The 25,033-nt window shown below is 30.5% G+C and overlaps 2 protein-coding genes across 2 annotated transcripts; both read right to left on the minus strand.

The window, feature by feature from the left end:
• Positions 1-3,201: 3,201 nt before the first annotated feature.
• Positions 3,202-5,336, minus strand: LOC111699748 (putative actin-fragmin kinase DDB_G0287957). The gene is made up of 4 exons (XM_023470481.1): positions 5,265-5,336; positions 4,706-4,768; positions 4,071-4,244; positions 3,202-3,310 (listed from the first exon to the last, which is right to left on the minus strand). Exons 1-4 carry the CDS (start codon positions 5,304-5,306, stop codon positions 3,230-3,232), a joined length of 360 nt encoding a protein of 119 aa, XP_023326249.1. The 5' UTR covers positions 5,307-5,336; the 3' UTR covers positions 3,202-3,229.
• Positions 5,337-8,125: 2,789 nt separating this feature from the next.
• LOC111699750 (uncharacterized) lies at positions 8,126-24,960 on the minus strand. The gene is made up of 13 exons (XM_023470484.1): positions 24,879-24,960; positions 24,468-24,636; positions 23,267-23,361; positions 19,504-19,665; positions 14,521-14,590; positions 14,281-14,386; positions 13,769-13,832; positions 13,181-13,234; positions 12,778-12,851; positions 12,221-12,253; positions 10,249-10,306; positions 8,799-8,908; positions 8,126-8,256 (listed from the first exon to the last, which is right to left on the minus strand). Exons 1-13 carry the CDS (start codon positions 24,884-24,886, stop codon positions 8,177-8,179), a joined length of 1,083 nt encoding a protein of 360 aa, XP_023326252.1. The 5' UTR covers positions 24,887-24,960; the 3' UTR covers positions 8,126-8,176.
• Positions 24,961-25,033: the final 73 nt, after the last annotated feature.

A 25,033-nucleotide genomic window follows, 5' to 3' on the forward strand; every position in this document is an offset into this window, starting at 1 on the left:
CCCCCCCCCCCTTGTTTTTTAACATTTGTGTTTTTTTTTGAAAGAAAATATGAACCTTAGTTTCAAAGATTAAAATTTTGAGTTGTGTTGTAGTTCGTAAATGGTTCTAAAATCAAAAAGCCAAAAAAGCCTTAATGTTTTTTAAAAAGGATGGGAAACAATTTCAACCTCTGCTACATGCCGCTGTTTATTTAGAAATATACGCACAATACATACTTTCATCAATGTTAGCTTTACTGTTTTTATTTCATTTTGTAAAGTTTTTCTTAAAAAAGTCATTACTGCATTGAAATAGGTTCTATATTGAAAGAGATAAAGAAAAATATTTTAGAATTTTGCCAATTACTTTAACACAGCACTAACTGTCCTAAAATATATGCAGAGGTATCAACAAAAGATGAGACTGAAATGACGACCTTAAAGTCTTTGAATAAATCCGTCTGGATCCACATATCAATATTTCTTTAAATAATATATAAAAGAAATTTTTACAAAAAGAAAATGGCGGAATAGATTCCTTTCCGTACATTCGTCTCTTAAGTTTAATCTTTTGTAGGTAACTACGTACAGTCAGCAAAGACCCTTCTTTAGCTATCTCACCATAACTTCTTAATACCCATTTAGCTATCTTCTCTATACTTAAACTAGGCTTGTCTGTCTGTTTCTTTTTGTTTGTATCCAATAAACGTCAAAACGCCTTAATCGATTGGACTAAAAATTTGTAATGACAACTCACGCCAAAAACCGGTTCCAATTGAGCACCGGCTCAAATCTCGAAATACTAAATACAATTTCGACGGACGGATTTTTGGTAATGTCAATTTGGTAACGACAATTTGGTAATGACAATTTGGTAATGACAATTTGGTAATAACAATTTGGAAAGGTGACAATTTGGTAACGACAATTTGGTAATGAAAATTTGGTAATAACAATTTGGTAAGGTGACAACTTGGTAACGACAATTTGGTAATGAAAATTTGGTAATAACAATTTGGTAAGGTGACAATTTGGTAAAGACAATTTGGTAAGGTGACAATTTGGTAACGACAATTTGGCAATGACACTTTGGTAATAACAATTTGGTAAGGTGACAATTTGGTAACGACAATTTGGCAATGACAATTTGGTAATGACAATTTTGTAAGCTCACAAAAGTGACAATTTGGTAACGACAATTTGGTAAGCTCACAAAAGTGACAATTTGATAATGACAAATTGGTAACGTCATAAAAGTGACAATTTGGTAATGACAATATGGTAACTACAAAAAAGTGACAATTTGGTAATAACATTTTGGTAACTACAAAAAAAGGACAATTTGTTGATAAAAGTTAAATTTAATTCAATTTAATGTTTAATAATTTGCTGTTTTTCACATTATTTAGGGTTAGGTTAGGTAAAGACAATTTCTGGGCCGAGCGCTGCGGCTAGGATGGGCTAAGGGGCCGAGCGCTGCGGCCTATTAAAAGTTTAATAATGTGCTGTTTCTCTCATTATTTTGGGTTAGGTTAGTTTAAGACAACTACCGGGCCGAACGCTGCGGCTAGTATGGGCTAGATGGCCGAGCGCTGCGGGCTATTAAATGTTAAATAATGTGCTGTTTCTCACAATATTTGGGTTAGGTTAGGTTAAGACAATTTCTGGGCCGAGCGCTGCGGCTAGAATGAGCTAGGGGCCAAGCACTGCATCCTCTTAAATGTTAAATGTTGATTATAAAAGGAACAGTTTGGTAACTACATATAAAAAGTAACATTGATAACTTCCTAACATTGACATACATAAAGTCCGTTCTTGTTGTATTATTTGAATCCTTTTGAATCTTGTAACATTTTGCCACCCCTAGAAGGGGTGATGAATAAGAAATTCATGATCCAAGTCTCCTCTTCTTGCGGTATATGACACACGTTCAGGTTGAAACGTGGTTTTTAGAAAATATTGCGAATTATACAATTATTTTTGGCGCATTTCTTTTGTGCAGAAATAAAAGATTCCTAGAATCAATTATCTTCAATTGAATATAAAACTAAAAATTTAACAATTTTACATAATGTCACTTTTATTTCGTTTACCAAATTGTCACTTTTATGACGTTACCAAATTTGTATTACCAAATTGTCACTTTTTTGTTGTTACTAATTTGTCATTACCAAATTGCCACTATTGTGAGCTTACCAAATTGTCATTACCAAATTGTCGTTACCAAATTGTCACCTTACCAAATTGTCATTACCAAATTGTCATTACCAAATTAACATTACCAAAAATCCGCCCATCAAAAATTTCAGGTGGAACCTACCATGTTTGAACCGCATCTCATATTTGAGCCGCGGCTTAAGTTATTTAAATTCGGACTCTGGAAGCTTTATAGTTGGTCAAAATTAAATGATTAAACCTGAAAAAATATCGACTTTAAATTGCTTTAAAATCGATCAATGTTAATTCAGAAAAATCCCCAACATTTAGTGTTTTACAATTACGAAAAAAAACATTTAAACGCTAAAATTGTTTCTAGGAGAGGGATTTGAAGGGCTCTGTTGAATAAATTCTGATTGTTTATCTGCTTGATTTTAATAAAAGATCTGTAATAAAAATAGTCAAAAACACCATATTTTGTAAACCTGAACATACCTATATATTACGTTATAACATTATTTGTACCCTAACTACGTTCATTAATTTCTGAACAAACCTATCGGTCCTTATTATTAACTTGAACTATAAACCCAAAATTATAGACTAGTTAGACATGAACCTTTGCTTTATTACGTTTAGACAAGTATTATTTCTCGCGTAGAGAGAATAGAGTTCGAGAGCGAGTTGTATCTTAACGATACACACTGAGAATACAGAAGTGTTGTATATGGATTGATACATACTAAAGTATTATTGGAGAACAAAGAGTCCGAAAGCGAGTTGTATCTTAACGATACACACTGAGAATACAGAAGTGTTGTATATGGATTGATACATACTAAAGTATTATTGGAGAACATAGGGTTCGAGAGCGAGTTGTATCTGAACGATACATACTTAAGAATACAGAAGTGTTGTATATGGATTGATACATACTAAAGTATTATTGGAGAACATTGAGTTCGAGAGCGAGTTGTATCTGAACGATACATACTTAAGAATACAGGAGTGTTGTATATGGATTGATACATACTAAAGTATTATTGGAGAACAATAAACGAACTATTGGAGTAAGGTATTTGTTACAGATTGTTTAGAAAGATGATTCATTTATTGTATCCATAAAGTTCTGAATAAATATCCAACAGATTTGGTTTGGCACCCGGGGCTCCTCCTGAAATATGTATAATCTCATATATTTTATATCCTTATTTTTCTTTCCAGTAAATCAAGAATAAATCTTTTTATTCAAATCAAAACCATCAACGATATTAAAACAATACTTAAGTGCATTTGAAGTTGTTATAAAGCAAATTGCTTTACTAGTAAGTTATTGAATCAATTATTAAGTGAAATGGGTCTGTTTACACTGCACATTTGCCTTGTTTCATGCTTATTGGATTATTTAAAACATAACTTGAGTTTAAAAGTCGACTTCATATTCCAGAGTATTCTGGTCAGCACTGTAGGCTGTGTAACTTTTAAACAAATTCGAACTTCTCTCCCCCAAAAAAGTCAAATATTTAATAAAATATAACTAGATTTATAGATCAAAATCAAAATATTTCTTTAAATTTTTATGTCTATAAGATAAGCTTAAATGTTTGATATTAATTTGATTTTTTTACGGTCTAAGTCATATGTTCCAACTTCCTCAATTTGTATGGGCGCTACGCTCTTCGGTATGAGACGTCTTTATCAATTTTCTCCTTATAGACGCAACAGATAGAAGTAAGATTAGTAGCGATCAAAAGCGCTTTTTTATCGCATTAAGCCTATACCCCCTTTCATTTTTCACGAACACTCCCTTTAAAATCTCTTTCGTGCGTTAATTTCCGGACGATTTTATCGTTAACTGTTAATTTCCAATTTCCACGTGTTAATAAAAAACACATAATTTTCTCGCGTAGGCGCGACGAGCCCTGAATTTGTACCTGGCTTAAAAATGAACGCTTTCCAGGACTCATTCCTGTAGCGGTCACCATGTTCATAAACATATTCATAAACACATTCGTCTGAGAGTTCACATTGTTGTTGTTATTATTGTTGTTGTTGTTGTTATTCTCATTTTTTCTATTGTTGTTACTGTTCGAAACATTCATAATCAACTGAAAAAAATAGCTTTTGTTAAAAATCTTGGAATAACGTAAAAATTATAAGTTTTTATTACATTTTACATTAAAAATACACGAATACAATAATCTTGTTGTTTCTATCATGATGAGGACCAATCGTCCCTCAAAAATCTGTAATTAGCGGGACTAGGTTCATTTTTTATCTCTTTGATAAAACTTTCAACATTTCAAAACTTTATTCTGGTAAAGTTTGCTGTCATTAAACTTTCTAATATTTAATCTTAAAAAAAAAGAAACGATTCTTTTTATACTTTCGTTTCGGGTTTATTTATGGTTCGTTTGTCTCAGGGTGAAAATTTGACATGGTGAAAGAAAAGCAGTTTTTGAATTTGTAAAACTTCTCATATTTAGCGTACACTGTGCTTCTTGAAATACATCAAGATAGGATTTTAATTTATCCAATGAATCTGAAACATCAGACGATATGTTCTAACCTGAAGAATAAGAAGAATAGATGTAAGGCTGCCAAATACTGCCGTAACAGCACCGCCGTTATCCTAGTATACAATGAGATTCATAAAACTATGGATTGTGAAGACGACATTTGAATAATTTTGTGCATATATTTGTATCAAAACAAATGTTTGTTTAAGCTTCAACATAAAAAATCAACTTTTCCAGGGAAATGGTTCTTTGTACTGTGCACTTTTGCTGAGTTTAATAGTTTAATAGTTTAATAGTTTAATAGTTTAATAGTTTAATAGTTTAATAGTTTAATAGTTTAATAGTTTAATAGTTTAATAGTTTAATTAATAGTTTAATAGTTTAATAGTTTAATAGTTTAATAGTTTAATAGTTTAATAGTTTAATAATTTAATAGTTTAATAGTTTAATAGTTTAATAGTTTAATGTCCCAGAGTGGTTTTCCTATCCAAATATTTTATAGGTCCTTTGTATAAAAGGTATAACGCAATTACGCACGTTATTATATAGTTTCAGGGAAAATTGTGAATAAACTAAGAAAATAATAAATTGTTCCTTGAAATACGTTACCTTGCACGAAGACGATCTGTAATCTGTCTCATGCAAATTCATCTTAGAGCTACATCAGTTTCACATCAAACTAAAGTAATTGGATTGTAAGATTGAAATATTTTAAGTTTTCAATTATAACTCCTTCAATTGAAATACTTTTGAAAAGAACAAAAAAGTTTAGAATTTCTAATTTGTATTTAATTTTTTTTTCTCATACTCGTACTTAAAATCCAAACTAGAGAAGCTAAGATGTCACAAAGTGATATGGGTAATGTCACGTACATTTTACTTATGTTTTATGTCTTCTTTGCAGTGATTTATACATAATCTTTTTTCTGCGTTAGTTTACAATAGGGTTTCCAGCGAAAAGGGTAAATCGTTTTGTGAAAATTTCGCATTTTTCACGTTTCGTTCGCTCAAGATATGTGCGAAAATTTTCATTTTTTCGCAGAAATTTTGCTTAACCTGTTTCGCGAAATTTTGTTTCTACCTGTTTCGCGAAAAGATGCGAAATTTTTTGCGATAAAAGAAAAGCGAAAATTCAGAGGGGGGAAAATGCGAAAATATTACAAAAAAATACGGAACAGAAATTTTTATTTTATGATATAATGCTAAACTCTCAGAGCAAAGAATTCCGCAATTTTTTTGCGCAATTAATTGTTGCAGCTATTTTTTGCGAAATTTCGCGGAAACAATTATCGCGAAAAAAGTAAAATTTCGCTAAAAAGTTTGCGAAAAACGTTCGAAAATTTTCGCACATTTCCGCGAAAGTTTACAATTAATAATTCACTATGGCCTTCGCATATGAAAATATAATCTGAAGGAAAACCATTTCTCAGCTGAGAATTATTTTATACGCGGCAATAAAAGTTCTTATCAGTAAAAAACAGAATGTAAGTCGTCTTTATCAAGGTTTTTGATTAGATACGTCGTTAATTATTTATAATTTAAAATTAGTAACAATCTGTAAATATTTGCCCTGCACATTTTCACATATTTATCATAATCTTTTTAAAAGACAGGATATTTAGCTTTAGTTCTATTTAAAAGATTTAATAAAGTCTATATTCAATTTCTTTATCACTTTAATATTTACTTTTTTTATTATTAACTCCCATGTAGACTTATAAACGACAATCTTAGTTGATATTCAAAATATGCACATAAATGTTTACAAATTTTAATTAACTGGTTAATAGATTTTATATCGCATAAAGGAAGTCCCTGACTGTTATTTTGTGTTTAACAATTAAAATATGTTTCTGGGATAGAGAGATAAAATATTACACATATATAGATAGATAGTCACATCACATGTCTATACAGATGTGACTTCTTACTACCTTTGTACAAAATCCGTTATATTTTCACCTTTAGAAGGAAATGAACACTAAACCTCCAGGCACTGCAAGGGAGGGGGAGGGGGGAGGGACCCTACCAAAACTTTGAATGGTAAGGCACCCTTCGTCCGTTTAATAAAACCATAATATCTTTTTAAAAAATTCTTGATTTTGAAAATTAAAACTGATATTATTATATCCTTCGCTCTCATTATCAATCTTAGCAAATGGGGACCCCTTTAGAGAGGAGAGGAGGGAGGGAGGGGGGGGGGTTGCAATATCTCAACCCCCCTTACGAGGGAGCCGGGGTGCAGAGGCGCCATGATCCCCGCAAAAATGACCTCCGAGCCTCCGGATTTGCAGAATTACCTCCAGGCCCCACAAAACTCCCAGCCTCCGTGACGTCACCAAGCCTCCCGCCATTCGTCTCCCGCCCAGCATTTTGGTCTCCGCTTGTTGTTTTTATTTTTTGTTAAAGGGGGGGGGGCTCAGCCACTGGGTAAGATGCACAAGAAACTTAGCTGCATTTTTTAATATTTTATTATTTTTTTATTATACTTTTTATGTTGATTTATGAGTGAGTGTGGCTTAAGACGTAATTTCAAGCGAGTTTCCATTTACAACTCTAAAAATCCTAAAAATCTTAAAACTGTGCCGGATCAAGAATAAATGAGGCTTCTATCTTATCTCTTTGAAAATTGTTTACTTTGCGCTATGTAGGAAATTATGAAACTAACAGTAGAAAAATGATGATTACTTCCACATTATTGATAAGATTAAATGTTAAAGAGTGCCGTCGTGTGTATTAAATGGAACTTGAAAGAACCTGTCAAATCATTCGTTGGGATGTTTAGAAAGATGAAAATTTCCCTGTATGATAATTGAAGGACTGCAGTATGGTTTTGGTGAATTNTATCTACTCGATATAAAGCAATATTTATTAATACTTATTTTAACTCAAACTCTTAACTAAATGAATATAGAAAAAATATGCCATGCCAGTTTAAGAAAGTTTTAGATAGATATTTGTTATCATCCAGAACAAAAAGTTTTATCAAAATCAAACTTTTTTAGGTTTATTGGACGTTTTCAAAAAATGCAAAAAAATCATTTCTGACACCCCTAGGCTTAGTACGTCAATATAATTCACCAAAACCATACTGCAGACCTTCAATTATCTTTCAGGGAAATTTTCATCTTTCTAAATTAACATCCTAACGAAAGATTTGACAGGTTCTTTTAGCGACAATTCAGTGTACGCAGGTCACAGTTAACAATACAATATAAAGTTCACAGAATCTATACACATTAAACAGTTCACAGTAGAGTAAAATTAACACACAGAATATATGCATTAGTACACAGTACAAAAAATCAATAAACAGGAGACAGAACATAGCTAGTGCATAATGATAAGTACACAGTACACACTACACATTACACAGTATACATGGTACACATGTGTACAGTTCGTACAGTGCAGAGTATTAAACAGTTTCAGAAAAATTATATCTTAACAGTAAAAAAATAGATTGAAAATGACGATTAGAATACTTTTATTTAAGAGTAATTTGAATTCATAATTTTCCATCAATTTTTTGTAATTATTCTACTGAACATCAGGAACAACAGATAATAAACGATCTCTCCAAGGGTAACAAGGGAAAATCCTAGAATAATATATAAACATTAATAAACATTATATTATAAGAAGGTATGATACGTTTAGACGACAAACAGGCTTTATTCAACCTTATTCTGAATTTCCTGAAGATTTTTTGTCTCATATGTATATGAATTTATCGTAGTATATATATTTTTATCCCATAAAGTCCTTTTGAACTATTTACCAATAGAAGTCCGAAAAGTCCTTTGCTACTGCTTAATAATAAAAAAAACCATCAAAAGTCCTTTCGATATTTACCAATTCAAAGTCCACTAATAATTTCTATTAATGAAAAGTCCCAAAAGTCCTAACCATACTTTACACCAATATCAAAATTCAAAAAACCATACTATTTAGTAATAAAAAGTCCCCAAAGTCATCCAATATAATTTTTTCAAAAAAAAGTTCCCAAAGTGCTCCAATATAATTTTTTCCAATGAAAAGTCCCCAAAGTCCTCTAATACTATAATTCACCATTAAAAAGTCCTAATAGTCTTTAAATACTATTTACCAATGAAAAGTCCTAAAAGTTCTAATAATATTTACCAATGAAAAGTCCCAAAAGTCCTCCTATACTTGAGATAATATCCAATCCTGACATCTCTACATCAGTTGTATATGAAGTGATGAACGGGTTTTCTATGTACATATTCACACTAAAATAGATACTTTTCAATGAATATATTTCATGAAAACCAATTAGAACTAAACTGAGCATTCAAAAGCTTAACCCCCCCCCAAAAAAACGGTTTTAGCGTTTATTTACACCCAAGTGATAAGTCGAGTTTTATCTTGACTTGGTTTTAAGTAAACCAACCAATAATTGGATTTATCCGAGTCCGACTTGGTTTTAAGTAAACCGACCAATAATTGGATTTATCCGACTTGGTTTTTAAGTAAACCGACCAATAGTTGGATTTATCCGACTGGGTTTTATGTTAACCGACCAATAGATGGATTTATCCCTTCCTATATATTAGACTTGGCATTAACTCTTAGTTGAAACCGGGGATTGTAGATTTTGTAAAAACCATTCTATATTTACATAATAAATTTTGTGAATTATGACAGCTGTTTATCCAGACATGTCATTGGTCAAATCAGAACCAATCAGAAGCCATGAAATGTAGCTATAGACTTACTCTTTACATAGGTTTTAGGTTACAGAAGGTTGGACTTTACAACAATTTAACAAAACACATTGGCAAAAACTAACCATACAGAACTTTTTTCATATAATCAAACTTACTGAGAGACATTTTATACAAAACTTCAAGGAGAATGTTGGGAATCTAACATATTGTTCATAACTTCGAACAACGTGTCTTTAATTTTAAGATTCTATTTCTGTAGTAAGATACTATGATCAAAATGTTAATAGATTTTGTAAAACATTTTTAAAAAGTCAATTGCTGTCATAAATAATATGGAACGCAAAAAAAACACAAAATTCTAATAATCTTAAAATTTATCTTTTTTTTTCTTATCTAGATTCATCTATTTTTACATGTAAATTGACTTGGATTTTTAGTTTTTTTTCACTTTACCTTTTTAACCTTTACTTAACTTTGCAGTTAGCTATAATTTTAAATATCTTTTTTATTTATGATTTATATAAAACTCAACTTCAAAATATATTTCAGCAGGAACCACAACACAAAGAAGACCCAGGTGAACTACTTTTTAGGTTTTTAAATTACATTTTTTGTGTTAAAAAAAATTCTTTAACTTAATAAGTAAATACAGGCCAAAAATGTTAAATTATAAAAATTGAAGAAGTTCTATTTCTAGGTAATAGACAGGGAAAACTTTCAAATGAAAAGGCCCAAAGACTAAAACAAAAATAAGTTAAACTCTAAATGCTGATGGGTTCTATTTGGTGATGTGGGATGGGTCTGCTGGACAATACAGAGATGATTTCAGGGATGTACAGAGGGAGGAATGCTGCCAAAATTTGAGTTCATTTTTCGAAGCGTTTGTCTTACACAAACCTGACCTGACTATGTTATCCCTGGCGTACTGTTTTACCAGTTCAAGTCTCTTCTCAGATTCATCTAAATAGATTTATTGATTGTCTGTCTGTTTGTTTGTGTCCAATAAACATCAAAACAGCTCAACCAATCGTGCTCAAATTTTTTGTTGACCTCACATGACCCTAGTTGAGATTTCTGGATGATCACATTTACAAAAATTTGCCTCTAACAAAATTCAATTTTTGAAAATTTTTAGAATCTACAAAAAAATCTCCTAAAATTCACAAAATTTTTGTTTGTTTTTGTTTTACAATATATGCAAGAGAGCATGTTCACAATTGAAATAGAAGGTATAGCCTAGTCTTAAAAATTACTGTATAGTCTATAGTTAAAAAATAAAATCAAAGAAAATTTGCCAAGAATAGATCAGAAATCCGCAAAAAATGGATTTGTTCATTAGTAATTCATTAAGAGATACCTGCAAGGCTGCAAAGAATTTTAACAATTTTGTTATAAAATGAAACCCCAAAATCAAGCAAGACTAAATTTTTTGTCTTTTTGTTCATCCAAAGTGTTCTATGATTTATTTTATTTTAGAGTCTTAAGACTAATTTGAATATTAAGGATTGATCTTGGCTCGTGGGGGCAGTAAAGGGATCCCTTTAAAGAACCTGGTCCCTTTAGGTTCCAAACCTTTAATCAGTTGGGCTATAGGAGCTATGCAGGTAAAGGATTATGCTGATGGGAGCTATGTCAATAAAGGTTTATGTTTACTGGAGTGCAGGTAAAGGTGTTTGTTTACTGGAGATGTGCAGGTAAAGGATATGATTTATGACAGAAAAAAATTTGCACTTGTTGTATAATATTATTAAACTAAAACTATACTATTTTTATTGGTTTAAAGAATTATACTATTTTTATTGGTTTAAAGAATTGAAATTTGGGCCAAGGATATGATCAGGTTGAATTAAGATTCAGGGTTACCCACAAAGGATGAGATTGTAAAGACGACCCAGAACTAGGACTTGGCAAAGTTTTGTTAACTAAAAGCAGGTTTTCAAAAAAAAACGGAAGAGTCCGTTAACTAACCACAAAAAACCGTTGATTTTTATATCATTATTAAAACAAACTACCTGTTTTTGAAAAAATAATTAACGATTGAAAACAAAAAAAGTGTATTTTTTGTTTAAAAACATTGAATTTGGTTTTTTTTTCTGAAAACACAATTTAGTTGAACTTGTTAAAAAAAAAAAATTATGTGTTTTGATGTTTTTATTATTTTTTAAAATTATGGATGTTGTTAATACTGTAATAGACTGTTAATGGCTGTGCTGTTAATGATTTCATTAACTGTTAACATAATATTTTTAACACCATTAATTCAGAAAATTGAATTGAAAATTTTCTGTTAATGCGTTATTAAAATTGAGATTCTGAACAAACAGTAAATTAAAAAATAATTGAAAATACAATTAACAAACCAAATTTTTGTTCTTACCCTCTAAAACTAATAGATACCTGAGATTTTATTTTAAAAACAGTTTGTACTAACCGTTAAGGAAAAAGCTTGAAATGTTGGAACCTGCCCAACCCTTCCCAGAACTCTTAGAATATGACGATTTAAAGCTTAATTTATGGTTTCTGTCTTAAATTTATTATAATAATGGTTCTAAATGATAAAGCACAGAAATAAGCCATTTTTTGGCTGGCAAGGAAACCTAAATGTAAACAAAGGACATTCCCTATAGTCGTTTCTAAAGTCTCATCCTTTGAAGGTAAACCTGCAATAAATCATCACAGTAAACATCTTGCTGTGCGAAGAAAGATCTGTTAGTGATGTTACTGAATTCGAAATGATTTGTTTAAAAATTGTTTTGTTGGTTTCCGTGGGAACAATCATAGATTCATATTAGTTTTCCGTAAAACTACTATTTTCGAAAATTTTAAATCTTGAATAATACTCAAAAATACAATCTCAGAAATTCAAAGACCTACTTTTTTCACTACTGAGTGCCACACCACAAAGCTCTAAAAAAACAGATTTTACGTTTATTTGAAAATTGACTTAAGATGCAACCTTAGAAAGATTTTCCACTTACTTTAGAATACACACAATACCCTAACGTTTGCCTGTAGGACAACAACTAAGCATATCTTTCCGATCTGAAGTGGTTAAAGAGCCCGCAATGATGTCCAAGTTTTAGTCAATTTCTTGTATTTTTTGATAAGATAAACTTTAGGGATTCCATGTAGAAAAAAAAAATTTTCTGCAGTTTGCAAATTTTGTCTGGAATTGCTCTAACAAATATTTCTGTGGAATTCCTAATTTAAAGTATCCAAATTAAAACTTATTGAATTTTTTAAAAGAACATTTGTTTAAGTGAACAATTATATTAATTATAGCAGTCTAGATTATTTTGGAGTTGTAAGATAGACTTATTTGGGATTCTGAAGTAAAAAATTAAGATAATAAGTGTATTTAGAAACAAACAGAATAATGTTGATGAAACATCATTAACTCAAATGAAGAGATTTTAAATTTTGAAATTAACCTGGGTATTTTTTATTCAAAACATGAACTGTAAAACCAGGATGGTTTTCCTCGGAACATATTCGTCTAATCTTTCTAAATAGAATGAAAAATTTAGATTTTGAAATATTGGTAAAATAAATATTTGATATTATGTTTTAGACACAAAAACAACAATTTTACTCTTAAACTTTCTTATACTTTTTAATAGCTAATGCTATTTTGGTGTTATTAAAAAAATGGGAAAATTCAACAAAGTACTGAGACACCATGCTTATTTAGTTTATTTACCAATCAGCCTTCTACATTGCATGTACAACTTCCTTTGAAGTTTGTCTGGTACTTTCTATGACCCCAACTTTCAAGTGGTAATAGCAAATTTTTCAAGAAAAATATTTAAAAGTAAAAATTTAAAATGATTGGACCTGAGAATGAGTTGGTAATCCTCAGAATATTCAAAGTTTTCTCCGGGATAAACACTTCATTTTTAACATTTAGATTTATTTAAAGTGATTGTAGACATAATTTCAAGTAAACATCCATTTATGCATTAGCATGACTGATTTTAAATGGTACCCTTTAAACCTTTGTCTGATCGAAGAAGAAAAAATCAATTTAATTACAAGCAAATCATTCAGATAGAGAGACCTAGCAGAAAAAAGTAGTTTTAAGTGCATTGTATATAAAACAAATAACAAATATTATGAAACTATGAACGTTTGGAAAAATAATTGATGATAATATCTGAATGATGTGTTTAAAATTAAATTAATTAGTTTACAATACGTTATTAAGAAAAAGTTGTTTTTAACAATTTTCTCCTTATAGACGCACCAGATAGAACTAAGATAAGTAGCGATCAAAAGTGTTTATTTTTCGCCGTAAGCTTATACCCCTTTTATTTTTTGCAAACAATCCTTTTAAGTATTGTGATAAAGAAAAAAATAGTTTAATACGCAGGACAATATCTGTAAAAGAATGTTTTTGTTTTATAAACTGAATGGTAAAACTTCCTTGTTGATTTGGTGACAAGGTTTTCTTGTCTATTGCAAGCATTCAGACATTGAGACCTCTGTCCTGTAAAGATTGTTGTGTTTGGCTTTTTTTCATTTCATTCATTTAACGTTCGTTAAAAACCCATTTTCTTAGTTTTCTTCAATCCTTTAAAAAATTTGATTTCGTTCGTTCTCAAAATTTTCGTTCATTTTTCATTTATTTTGTTAGTTTTCTCAGTGAACTATTGTTCAATAAAATTGTTCGTTTAGTTAATAAAAGATCTTTTTTATTCAAAAATTTGGTTAAACAAATCTTTTTTTCAGTAAAAAACAATCGTGTTTTCAAAATCTTTTGGAAAATTGGTTTGGAAATAATGATAGCTTTTAAAGTTCATTTGAACGATTTTAAATCATTAGTTTTTGTTTTTGGATCCTTTTTATTTCTCTTAGCAATGCATTTTGTTCATCCATTGTTCGTTTTTCATGACAAATTTTATCTTTTAAAAAAAACAACACCAATCTTTACTGTCCTTGTCTAAGTTCAATTTCTCCAAGCTGTTTGGGTTCAGCAGAATATGATTGGATGCAGTGCAGTTGATGTCCATAAGCTTTCCATCTAGATTGGTTCAGGCCACACTAAAGAGAATATTAGTTAAAGGGATTGAAATAAATCAAGTGACCTTTCATTTGCAGAGATGCATTCCTGATTTACAACAGTAACATTTGAAAATTTACCTGTATAACGATTTTTTTTATATGAAACATAATACCTTAATCAAGTTATCAATCACAGTAAGAAGATTGACACACATTGAAAGGCTGTAGGGCAACTCGTTGATCCTGTTCCATATGAAAAAAGGTTTATTTTAAAAAATTTGATAAGGGAGACTTAATGAAATGTAAAGTTGTGCAACTAGAACATGCTAGGTGGCCCCAAGGGTTGCGAATGTATGTTTTTTTCCAGAAAAAGTATTTCCTAAAAATATTAAATATCTTTCCAGATTTTGTTTATACTGTGGTAGGTGATAATTTTAACATAATAAGACGACTTGACTTTTGATTTCAAATTTTATTTATATCAAGCTTTTGGAAACAAAGAGAAGCTATCAGTTAAAAAAGCTTCACTTTACTTACTTGAAAACTTGTTAAAAATAAAAACTTAATTCAAAAGTCATCTTTATTTTATTGATATAATTGTCACTAGGGCTGGGCACAACTTTTTTGAAATTGTTCTGTTCCATTCTAGAACAAGGGCCTTCAGCTAGATCTTTCCGTTCTTGTTCATTTTTTCAATCATTCCCTTCTCATTCCGTTTGTTCTGTTCCTTTCCTTTATGAGTAGAAGAACAGGGTGGGTTCAGGTGATCAAATCAAAAAAAATCTCTCATTTATTTCTAGATGATTTAGAACACATTCCTGATCTAAAATGCGTTCTCAAATTAGAATGTGTTCTTGATAATATGAATGAGTTACTGATTTTAAATGTTCTTTTCAAAAATTTCCTTTCCCTTCGATTCCATTCCTTTACGAATCGTTCAAACATTTATAAGAATGCATTCTATGCTAAATTCTTTTTTCAGCACGATGGGATTGTTCTTGATCATTCCATTCATTCTTGTGAAAGAACAATCATTCACTAAGAACAATGCGCAGCCCTTATCGTCACCACTGCAACATGTGTGCTGTAATTTTTATGGAATGATGTGTTATCAATAGGTTTAGCCCTCGAAAAAATTATGGGTAATTTAAGAAGTCTTAGCACTTTAGTTTTTTTAATGTCCACTATTTCTATATCAGTTGACCAGTTGATGTCAACCAGATCTTCGTTTTGATGTAAGGAGCATTTCCTGAATGCAAATAGGCTTCATTGTCACTGCAAGGACATTTAAAAAAAATTCTCAAAATTTATCCATCCAAGCATGTTTTTCAGTTTGAGGGATCAAAAGAAAAGTGAGATCGATTATTTAATGAAGGGAGGGCTTATGAGGATTTCACAAATTTTGAATTACATTGGAGATCCATGATCAATGTCACATCCCCTTGGTCCTATATCAGAGGCTTTGGAACAAATTTAGCTCAGATCTTTGTAATTTTCAAATCTTGCTTTAACAACTTTGTATACAATGTAAAAGAACAAACTGTTTGGCATGCATCTAGAAGCCTTGCCAATAAAGTTCCTGCCCAACATAATCCTTTAATTTTCATTTTTTGTTTTTAATCCCATTACAATGCAAACATTGTTTTATGGTGTACTCTGGATGTTGTTTTAGTATTCTGCTTGGTTTTACCATTGTTTAAGATAAAACCCTTTTGTCTTACTGAGCCTCCAAAGTATCCTCAATTACTGGTCAATAGTATAGATAGTAGAGATGTCAACGATAGTGTAACGTAACGTAAAATGTATGTTTTTGTAAGTTACGTTACAATAATGTGTAACATATGGATTTATTCTATGTAACATGAATGTTATACATTAACGTTATAGGAGCTCATACCTAATGTTAACGTTAGAGGAGCTCATACCTAGCGTTAGCGTTTTGTGGTAATGTAACGTTATTTTTCTAATATCTACAACTTGTTTGACCATAATGTGAAGAAATGTTTTCTTTCCATGGGGAGCTTGAAAGGCTAACGTTTGAAAAATTAATTGTGATTTGATTGAATATCATAAGGAAAGGACTTCTATATCAAAGTTCAACTTATAAAAAGTGTAACGTTGTAGAACAAAAAAAATGCATTACTGTTTATGAAAACGTTTTGAAATGTTTTCCCTTATTGTATAATGAAAAATTCAACGTTTCTGTTATGGGTTATTATTTTAATAATCAGGAAACGAAAGTTTTTTTACAGAGTATAAATTTCAATAATGGATCATAACATAAAAAAATGTAATTTTGTAAATCAAAACATTTCATAACTTTTCTCTGAATACTAAATTGATTAGTCTAACGGTTTTTTTTTCTGTTAGTGAAAATTCAAATCTTATGCCATTGTTTAATGAAACCCACTAAAACTCTGGAAACAGAAGATGACATTTCAGAAATTTTACATGTGCATTTTATGTTATACAGCAAATGATTTACTTATAGTAAAAAAATCAACTTATTAAGTGGAACGGTTCTGTGAACACAACACAATTGCTGGGTTTCATGTTTATTTGACTAATTGAAATCATAACTTCAGTAGGCATGGTTCATGTTTAAGGTTGAAAAATTTAGAAATGTAGATACCTACTAAAATGCAAAAGTATTTTATCAATTTGAAAATGCGTGTAATGTTTTATACATCAATAAATTTTTATGAAACTTTAAAATAGAATAAAAATCTGATTTTTAATCGATTTGTTAAAAAAAGAAAAAAATTTTATAAAATTTTATTTCGGGTTGTTTGCATAAAAAAAATCAGCCTTTGTTTTATTTTATTCGATATTAAAAAAACACAAAAACAACTAAAAATTTGCCACAAATTATAATTTTCCAATCTCTATATCTTCGCAAGCTGGTGTTTCATATTTCATACTGTGACTTCTGTTAGATAAGAAAGTCTAAAGGAAATGAGTTGTTATATTTCTAATCCCTATATCTTTGCTACCCAATGTTGTAGACCTTAAATATTTCAAACTATGAATTCTGTTAGATAAAAGAAAATCCACCAGAGGGTCAGTTTGCATTGAGTAAAACTAGCGTAAAATAATTTAATACTACTGTTCCACATGTTGCCGAATTTTAATTCATTTTATAAAGTTTCCCAAAACATATCTATTTTTTAAACCCGTCAAATACATGATGATAATTTCAAATGATCCTCTATTTAAAGAGGGCCAAGCTCTATTCCCAATGGTAACATGTATACCTTTATCTGATTTATGATTAGAAAATACCAGCATTTCCTATCTTGTAAATGTATGCTGGGCATGCCACTCCATTAATGGTCACTTGAAATTATGTCTCTTATCCCTTTAAGACACACCCTTGAGTTGAAAGTCTAAAGCTAAAAACTTTGATTCACAAATTTTAAATATCAATATATTTAACATCTTTATATTGCACATTCTTTAAAAAGGTTAACTATGCAACAGCAACAAACAGTGTGAGTTAAAAGGAATTAACACAATTTTTTGCATGGTTCATGTTTCAGGATGAAAAATACTAAAATAGTAATATAGTTATCACGTAAAAAATCTTGTAATACTTTCATTTAGAACCAATATTATTTTTAATGAAGTGTAATGTAAGAAATGTTAAGTCCTGAACATTTTAATACAACACAAAGTTGTTGACTTTAAAAGTCACTATAATAAAATAAAAGAGATCAAAATGAATATTTCTAACATTTATTTAATAAAAACGAAAGTTTTGAAATATTTGCACATAAAGCGGAGTTAAAATTGGTTGATTTAGAAATTAACAAAGGAATTAATGATGAATATTTGTGGGTACTTCATGGGAGAGATGTAGAGCTTCATGTTGGTGGAGCAGATCAACAGGAACTGGAACAACAGGGCTTATCCAACCTAGTAGGCAGAGATTGCGGTTTTATCATGGTCCGATTGAGCGATTATGTTGTCTCTGGAAAGCATGATAAACTGGGAACCCTTCGAGTAAGCACGTCTGCTGCTAGCTGAGTATCTGCGTCATCATCATAAAGGAGTCAAGAGGCTCCCTGTGTCGGAGCTACTACTAGCTCAACTCTCCTAACCTGACTGAGGGCTGGGATGTGTATAGGGGTGAGGCGGGGAACAAAGGAGCGAGGGTGACATGTGGGTGCTTCATGGCGGAAATGGATAAACACGTCTTGAGAATACGCTACGGCATTTGAGTCGGTAAAATTGTCTTCCTTATAATTTGAATTTGTGTTAACAAAAGTATAGAGCATTTATTCAAATCTTTCTTAGAAACGAAACGAATAAACAGTTTTGATTCTTTGTTGTAAAAAAGTGTAACAAATAAGTTTTCACAATAACGTTTCAATAATTCGTAACGTAAGAAAAGTTGCATTTTTGTAAAGTTTCTAAACGTAATTAAAAGAGTTTATATAACAAAAAATATTCTTTGAACTGAAATGCATTGCAACATGCAGAACTATGCCCTAAGTGACATTTTATGAAAGCAAAACATTTGTCACCTATTAGTTTTCAAACCAAGTGACAATGTAAGGTAAGGTCTCTGAAAATATTTACCTTGCATGAAAGTGGAACGTTAAAAAATGGTGGTTATATTACAAATTCTTTAACGCAACGTTGGGATTGTTTTATAAACCTGGAAATGCAAAAGCGTAACGGAGGTTACTTTTTTCACTAACATTTACTAAAGCTTAACGTTGTATAAGGTATTCAAGTGCAGAAAATTCATTACGTAACGTTAATCTATGCCTTAAAATTTCATAATGTGCAACATAACGTTTAAAACGTTTATACTTTTGATGAACACTATCATAACGAAAGCTAAAATCTAGAAAAATAAAACGTTGACATCTCTAATAGATAGTCTTATGCAGCGACAATGAAGCTAATCCACCTTCAGGAAAACACTCCTTACATCACAACAACAATCCACTTGATGTCAATCTGATGTCATAGAGTGTCAACCTGGCTAAAATATATTTAGTAAAGATATAGTGAACTTTAAATTAAGAATTGTGGAGCTGAGGCTTAAAAACTTAAACATCACACCTCATTTTCATATTTACATTGTTTTATGAACTAGAATTTACTATGAGTATCTGTGGAACAAAAATGATTAATTTTACTATTACCTGGAGCCCAAGGAAGGTTCAAGATTTTTAAGATCTTTGTTGTACAAACATTTCTTGATCTTTGGATCCAACTTTAATGCAGCTTCAGTTGTTTCATATTTAACAATACTAAGTCCAAGATCTGTGTTTTCCCCAGGAGATGCTGTCTGCTTGAAAAGCACACTATAAAATTCAGCAATGAAAGCTGGATCTTGTAAAAATGCCAATCAATCTTATTGTTAATGATATTACTTTTTTTTTAATAATTTCTTCCTAAAAATACATTCTTTTGAAATTCAATATTCTTTAAAGTTTTTTAAAATCAATTACTAATCCAAATATATATAAATATATTCCATTTTATCTAATAATTATGAATTGTTTATGATAATAAAAAATACTGGATTTTGAATCAAACAATCATTATTCATAAATTTAAGAACATTTTTACAGTAAATTAAAGCAAATAAATATTAAAAATTGAATATTTAATTATTTCTTTTTTTTAAATTCAACCATTTTGAATTTGTATCAAAAGGACATTTAATTTCTCATCTGCACATGCGCCAATCCAAAATTTTGCTTCTGCTCATACACCAACAGTGGCGTACGAGGGCTTTTGTTTAGTGGGGGCACAATTTTCGCGGGTAAGCACGCAAACATTTTTTTGCCCCCCCTTAAAAACCCATTTTTTGAAAAAAATATTGATACCTTTTTTATTTTTTTTGCCCCCTCCCACCTGGACTTGTTTTGTTTACCATAAAAATACCATAAATCAATATCACAGCATCATTAAAAATTATATTTTTACTAATAAACGAAATTTCTTCTGAATTTTTCAGATAGAATTTACTCAATCTACATATTCACCAACTCTTTTAAGCTACAATTTTCTGGGATTTGCTTGCACAAACATTTCAATGATTTTTTCAGTAGAGAGCTCAGACAGCCTTTTAGGGTATAAAGCTTTAAGTGCAAGATCTTTAAGTCTGCTCTCCGTCATAATACATATTGTGTAATGAAGTATTCTCTTTAAAAGGCTAAAACTTTTCTCTCCTTGTATTAACAATGAATTCAGACAAATCCTTAGTCTTTGTCATTGTCAGGTGTTACTTTTTAAACATAGTTTCCTTTTAATTTTGTATTTTACAGGGGGGGCAGTGCCCTGCCTGGAACTCCCAGGGGGGGGCAACAGGACTATTGCCCCCTAGTTACGCCACTGTGCCTGGCCTGAGGAAGGGAAATGCAAGCAGATGTAATATTAAAAGAGCCTCCCTCATGGGTGCCCCCTCTCAGCCTCTCAGGGGGGGCACACATAGAGGGGGGCGGGGGCCCGGCCCCCCCCTAGTACGCCCCTGTACACCGACCCAATTTCTAAATATGATATGGTGACAAACGGTATAAATGAAAATTCCAGCTTAAAATTTTTTATCAAAAAAACATAAACCTGTGATATATCTCAGAGAAGCAGTGGTGTTTTGTTATCAATGCTAAACGAATTTTGCACGAAATTGTGCATTCATTCGAAATAAATAATTTTTTTGCAAGAAATTTTGCATTAATACGAAATTCACGTCAGAAATTTTTCATGATATTGTGCATGAATACAGGTAATTTTGCATGTAGTTGTGCAATGCAAAAAATTGGAATTTTTGTGCTGCAGTATTGCGCATGAATGCAAATGATATTTGATGCATGCCATATAGATTATCCCTATTTTTTTATAGCTATAAGGTATATGAAATATGAAGGATTTTAATATTTGGTTACTTTCTCTAATAAAATTTGTTATGATAAACATGTCTTAAAAAAACTAAATAACAAAATAGATCAAAATAACAAAATAACTCAAAATAGCTCAAAATAACAAAATAACTCAAAATAGCTCAAAATAATGAAATACGCAAATGCACAGATTTTCTTCAGAATTTGCATGAAACAGCTTTTGCAAATCACTGCACAAAAACATTGAAATTGTGCGCAATTTTTTGCATAATTTTTGTGCAAAAAATTTTGACTGGAAAACCTAGGATGGACCAATATATGTCGCTAATTAGCCAAAATTATTTTTGTGCTAAGCATCCTTGTTATTTCCTTTAATTGCAAGGAACAGTGACGAAAATCATGTTTTTAATATATACAAAGAGCTGAATATGTTACATGCAGCTAATTCATTCTAGTATACCATTTTTGGACCCTGCCCATATCAATTTTGTACATGATCACTACTTTCAAGTTAAGTTAGGGTCCGTCCTAGTATAAAAAATAAAACCCCCCCCCCCCCCTCCTATTAATTTTTAACCATCAAAATAATAATAATTATTTTGTATTAATTTAGGGTTAGATTAGGTTAAGACAATTTCTGGGGCCACCGCTGCAGCTAGGAGGTCTTGCACTGTGACTACAGGACCAATTATATCGATGTGTTACATATGAGATGCATGCACAAAATTGATAGGATGGGGGGGGGGGTCCACAAATTTTAAAATTGGAAATTACCAAGATTTGTATTTGATATTTATAATACTAAATGTACTTCAGACTCTCTGTACTGCTTATTACTCATATTTAAAATTAATATTTTTAAGTCTAACATATTTTGTGTCACCTGCCAGCCAGGGGTGTAAAATTCTTGTGACACTTATATTTTTAACCCCCCCCCTCCTGCACCTCTTCAGAATCATATTTTTCCAAAATCCACAACTTAAAAACAGGTATATTTTACAAAGTTTTGAGACCCTTGGAAACTTTGAAGAAGAGAAAATTTTTGGATTTCAGTAGTATAATGGAGCGTTTGGGTGTCCCAAAATGTCAATTTCAAGGTATCCCTTGAGATTAAAAAAAAACTTGATGCAGATTGAGTATTTGTCCCCTCCCCACAAATACCACCATCCTGATAATACTGGATATTTTGCCTGTACCCGTCTTAAATTGTAAAAATAAATTATTTGATTTCAATCTTTAAAAAACATAAATGAATCATGCGACTTGAATTTCCATGAAAATAAAATAATTAATCCATTAATCTCTTTTGTTAGGGGTATATATTTTAACAGGTGAAATTGTGTGTTCCCAGAAAAAGTATTTTCTCCCTTGCTAAACTTTTTCAGTTCAATGTTTTTCTTTTTCTTTCTGAAATGAGAAATGTTTTTATTTCTAGGGAAAAATAAACAATTTTTCAGACAAATTCCTGAATATGCCCCTGATTACTACCTAAAATAAATATTTAGATTTAAAAGTTTCTGTATGCAGATATTATCGTTCTTTGTATTTAATAAATAAATATGAATGATTTATTTTGTAATTAATTCCCCATTTTAGTCAAAAAATTTTAGATTTTAAAGTAATGATATCTTTATTCAGTTTATTGAATTAATATGTTGCTAGAATCTCTCGCTAGGCGTCTCTGGTTGTAAAGATACAATATTCTCTAGTTTTTTATTCATCTAAATTAAAAAGCTTGTTTCTGAGTTTTGCTGCTTGGGTGAAGTCACATGCACACAATGTGAAGGCATGATTATTTACATACTTGATTCAGAATTTTATAATAAAATAATAAAATATTAAATAATTCGGAATATTTCTATTCAATTGGATTTTAATTGATAAACAAAGTATTATGATTGTGATCGCGCAGCAAGAAAATATTGAATAATATACAATAAAAAGTTTACAGTGTACACATTTGCAGGGTGGGTATGCAGGGTGAAAATTAACTAACTTTTTTCTTCTTACTGATTTATTTCATATGAGAACACTATTTCTTGGAAAATCTGTAATTTACCTGTCTTTCATTTCAAGTCTGTTTTGCACAATTAGACTCAAATTATTCTCATCATGAATATCACCATTGTTATACTTCTCAGTATCAACCAATGCCTGACAAAACAGATTGATAGTCTAGATCTAGTCTAAGATAGGGTTTCCAATGCAAGTAGATTTTGCCTGCATGCAATTGTGGGCCCAGTAATTTCTTTGGAATTTCCCACAATTCTGCACAGTACAAGAACAGTTGCAGGCAATCTGCACTGTTGACAATCCCGCACAACGTAATTCCAATTGCGCTAAAAGTTTAATCATAATTGAGCGATAAAAAGTTGCCTAATCAGGTGTAAGAGTTGGATGGCACCAATTAAGCAATTACAAATCTTTGAACATAAAAGACAATTAATTGCTTATTTTCAACCAAAAAATTGCTTATTTTGAAGAAGAAATATATAGCTTACAAAAAAGAAACAAAAATCGCTTATTTATCTTTAAACTTTTAAACTTGATTTTCCTCCAATTTCAGTGACAGTTTCTATCTTTTTCAAACATTCACATATCACAATTTGTGGTAATTAGAAATGAACAGTCTAAGTGAGCACATGGAATTTGCAAACTAACTAAATGTATAATGAAGATCTAGAATTAGTAATCAAGCTAACCCATCAGCTGATTTTTTAAACCAGTTTTTGAGTACCTGCATGAAAATTGACAATTTTAATTTGCTCATTAGGGGACTTTTACTTGTCAAAAATGAAGTTATTTCTACTTCAAAGATAATTATTGGAAAGAAATTAAAGTGCAGTCAATAAATATTTTGTCCTTAATTTTGCATTTTGAGTTTTAGATGATTTTAAGATGCAAATTAGGCAATGTCTTCTATTATGAATTATTTTTTACTTCAAAAATAGCAATTTAAAATAGGTTAAAAGGCAACTGAAAAATGTTTATTAAGCGAATTTTTGTCTATAATTTCACTTTTTTGAGTTTTAATTAAAAGTGTGGAAACCCTAGTCTATATATATAACTTTCAATCTTTCATTGCTGAATTTTTACTTTTCAGGAAAAAGAAACAAAGAAATTGTAAAAGAAACAAATAAACTGGACAGTTGCAAAAATCTCAAACTTTTTAATTTTTGCAACCTTATGCTGAAGACCTTTAAATAAGATGATAGGTTATGAAAGTTAGAGTCCAACCAAGTAGTGTATTTTTTTATTACCTTCAAGCCATGAGTTCTTCCAATTACACCTTGTGACTTATGGTGCACAAGTTTGAAGCAAAACTGTTCTAAGATAACTTCATTATCAACTCTATAATCAGTCATATCTACAGTTGTGTTGTTTCCATCAAAATATCTCAGAATCATTTCATCTTGTGCAACTTGCGCACTAAATAAATCGATTTTACAAATGGATCTACAAAAACTATATATTTCCAAAAACAATTTCAATGCTAGTCTGTGTTTCACCCATTTCAATAACTTTATGCAAAAATACATTAATTTATCTCAAATCAGCAAAAAATACAAAAATGTTAGAATATTTTGGGGTTAAAAATAAGAATTCTGAAAAATTTTAAGTCTAATTATGCATCAAAATAAAGATGCCTTTTTTAAGATTATTTTCTATACCTTAGCATTGTAATTGCCCTGTGCTCATTAATTGGCAAGATTTGTGAGCATGAAGTGATATATTTAGGACACAGGCGCTGAATTAGCTTACTTTACAAATTACATTTTATTATGAATTAGTTAAAAGATAAATCATTAAAAGTTAAAAATACTAA

Source organism: Eurytemora carolleeae, unplaced genomic scaffold (genome assembly GCF_000591075.1).
Source record: "Eurytemora carolleeae unplaced genomic scaffold, Eaff_2.0 scaffold262, whole genome shotgun sequence".
Lineage (NCBI taxonomy): Eukaryota > Metazoa > Arthropoda > Copepoda > Calanoida > Temoridae > Eurytemora > Eurytemora carolleeae.

What these genes read in the sequence shown, in the direction of transcription:
- LOC111699748 (XM_023470481.1), bottom strand. Translation starts at nt 5,306, where the DNA reads ATGAATTTGCATGAGACAGATTACAGATCGTCTTCGTGCAAG. An exon ending in CTATTCTTCTTATTCTTCAG is followed by an intron (nt 4,245 to 4,705) that starts GTTAGAACATAT and finishes TATTTTTTTCAG; the next exon opens with TTGATTATGAATGTTTCGAA. An exon ending in AGCGTTCATTTTTAAGCCAG is followed by an intron (nt 3,311 to 4,070) that starts GTACAAATTCAG and finishes TACATATTTCAG; the next exon opens with GAGGAGCCCCGGGTGCCAAA.
- LOC111699750 (XM_023470484.1), bottom strand. An exon ending in GAAGAACTCATGGCTTGAAG is followed by an intron (nt 23,362 to 24,467) that starts GTAATAAAAAAA and finishes CTGTTTTGTCAG; the next exon opens with GCATTGGTTGATACTGAGAA. An exon ending in AGAAATTGAACTTAGACAAG is followed by an intron (nt 13,833 to 14,280) that starts GACAGTAAAGAT and finishes CAATCTTTACAG; the next exon opens with GACAGAGGTCTCAATGTCTG.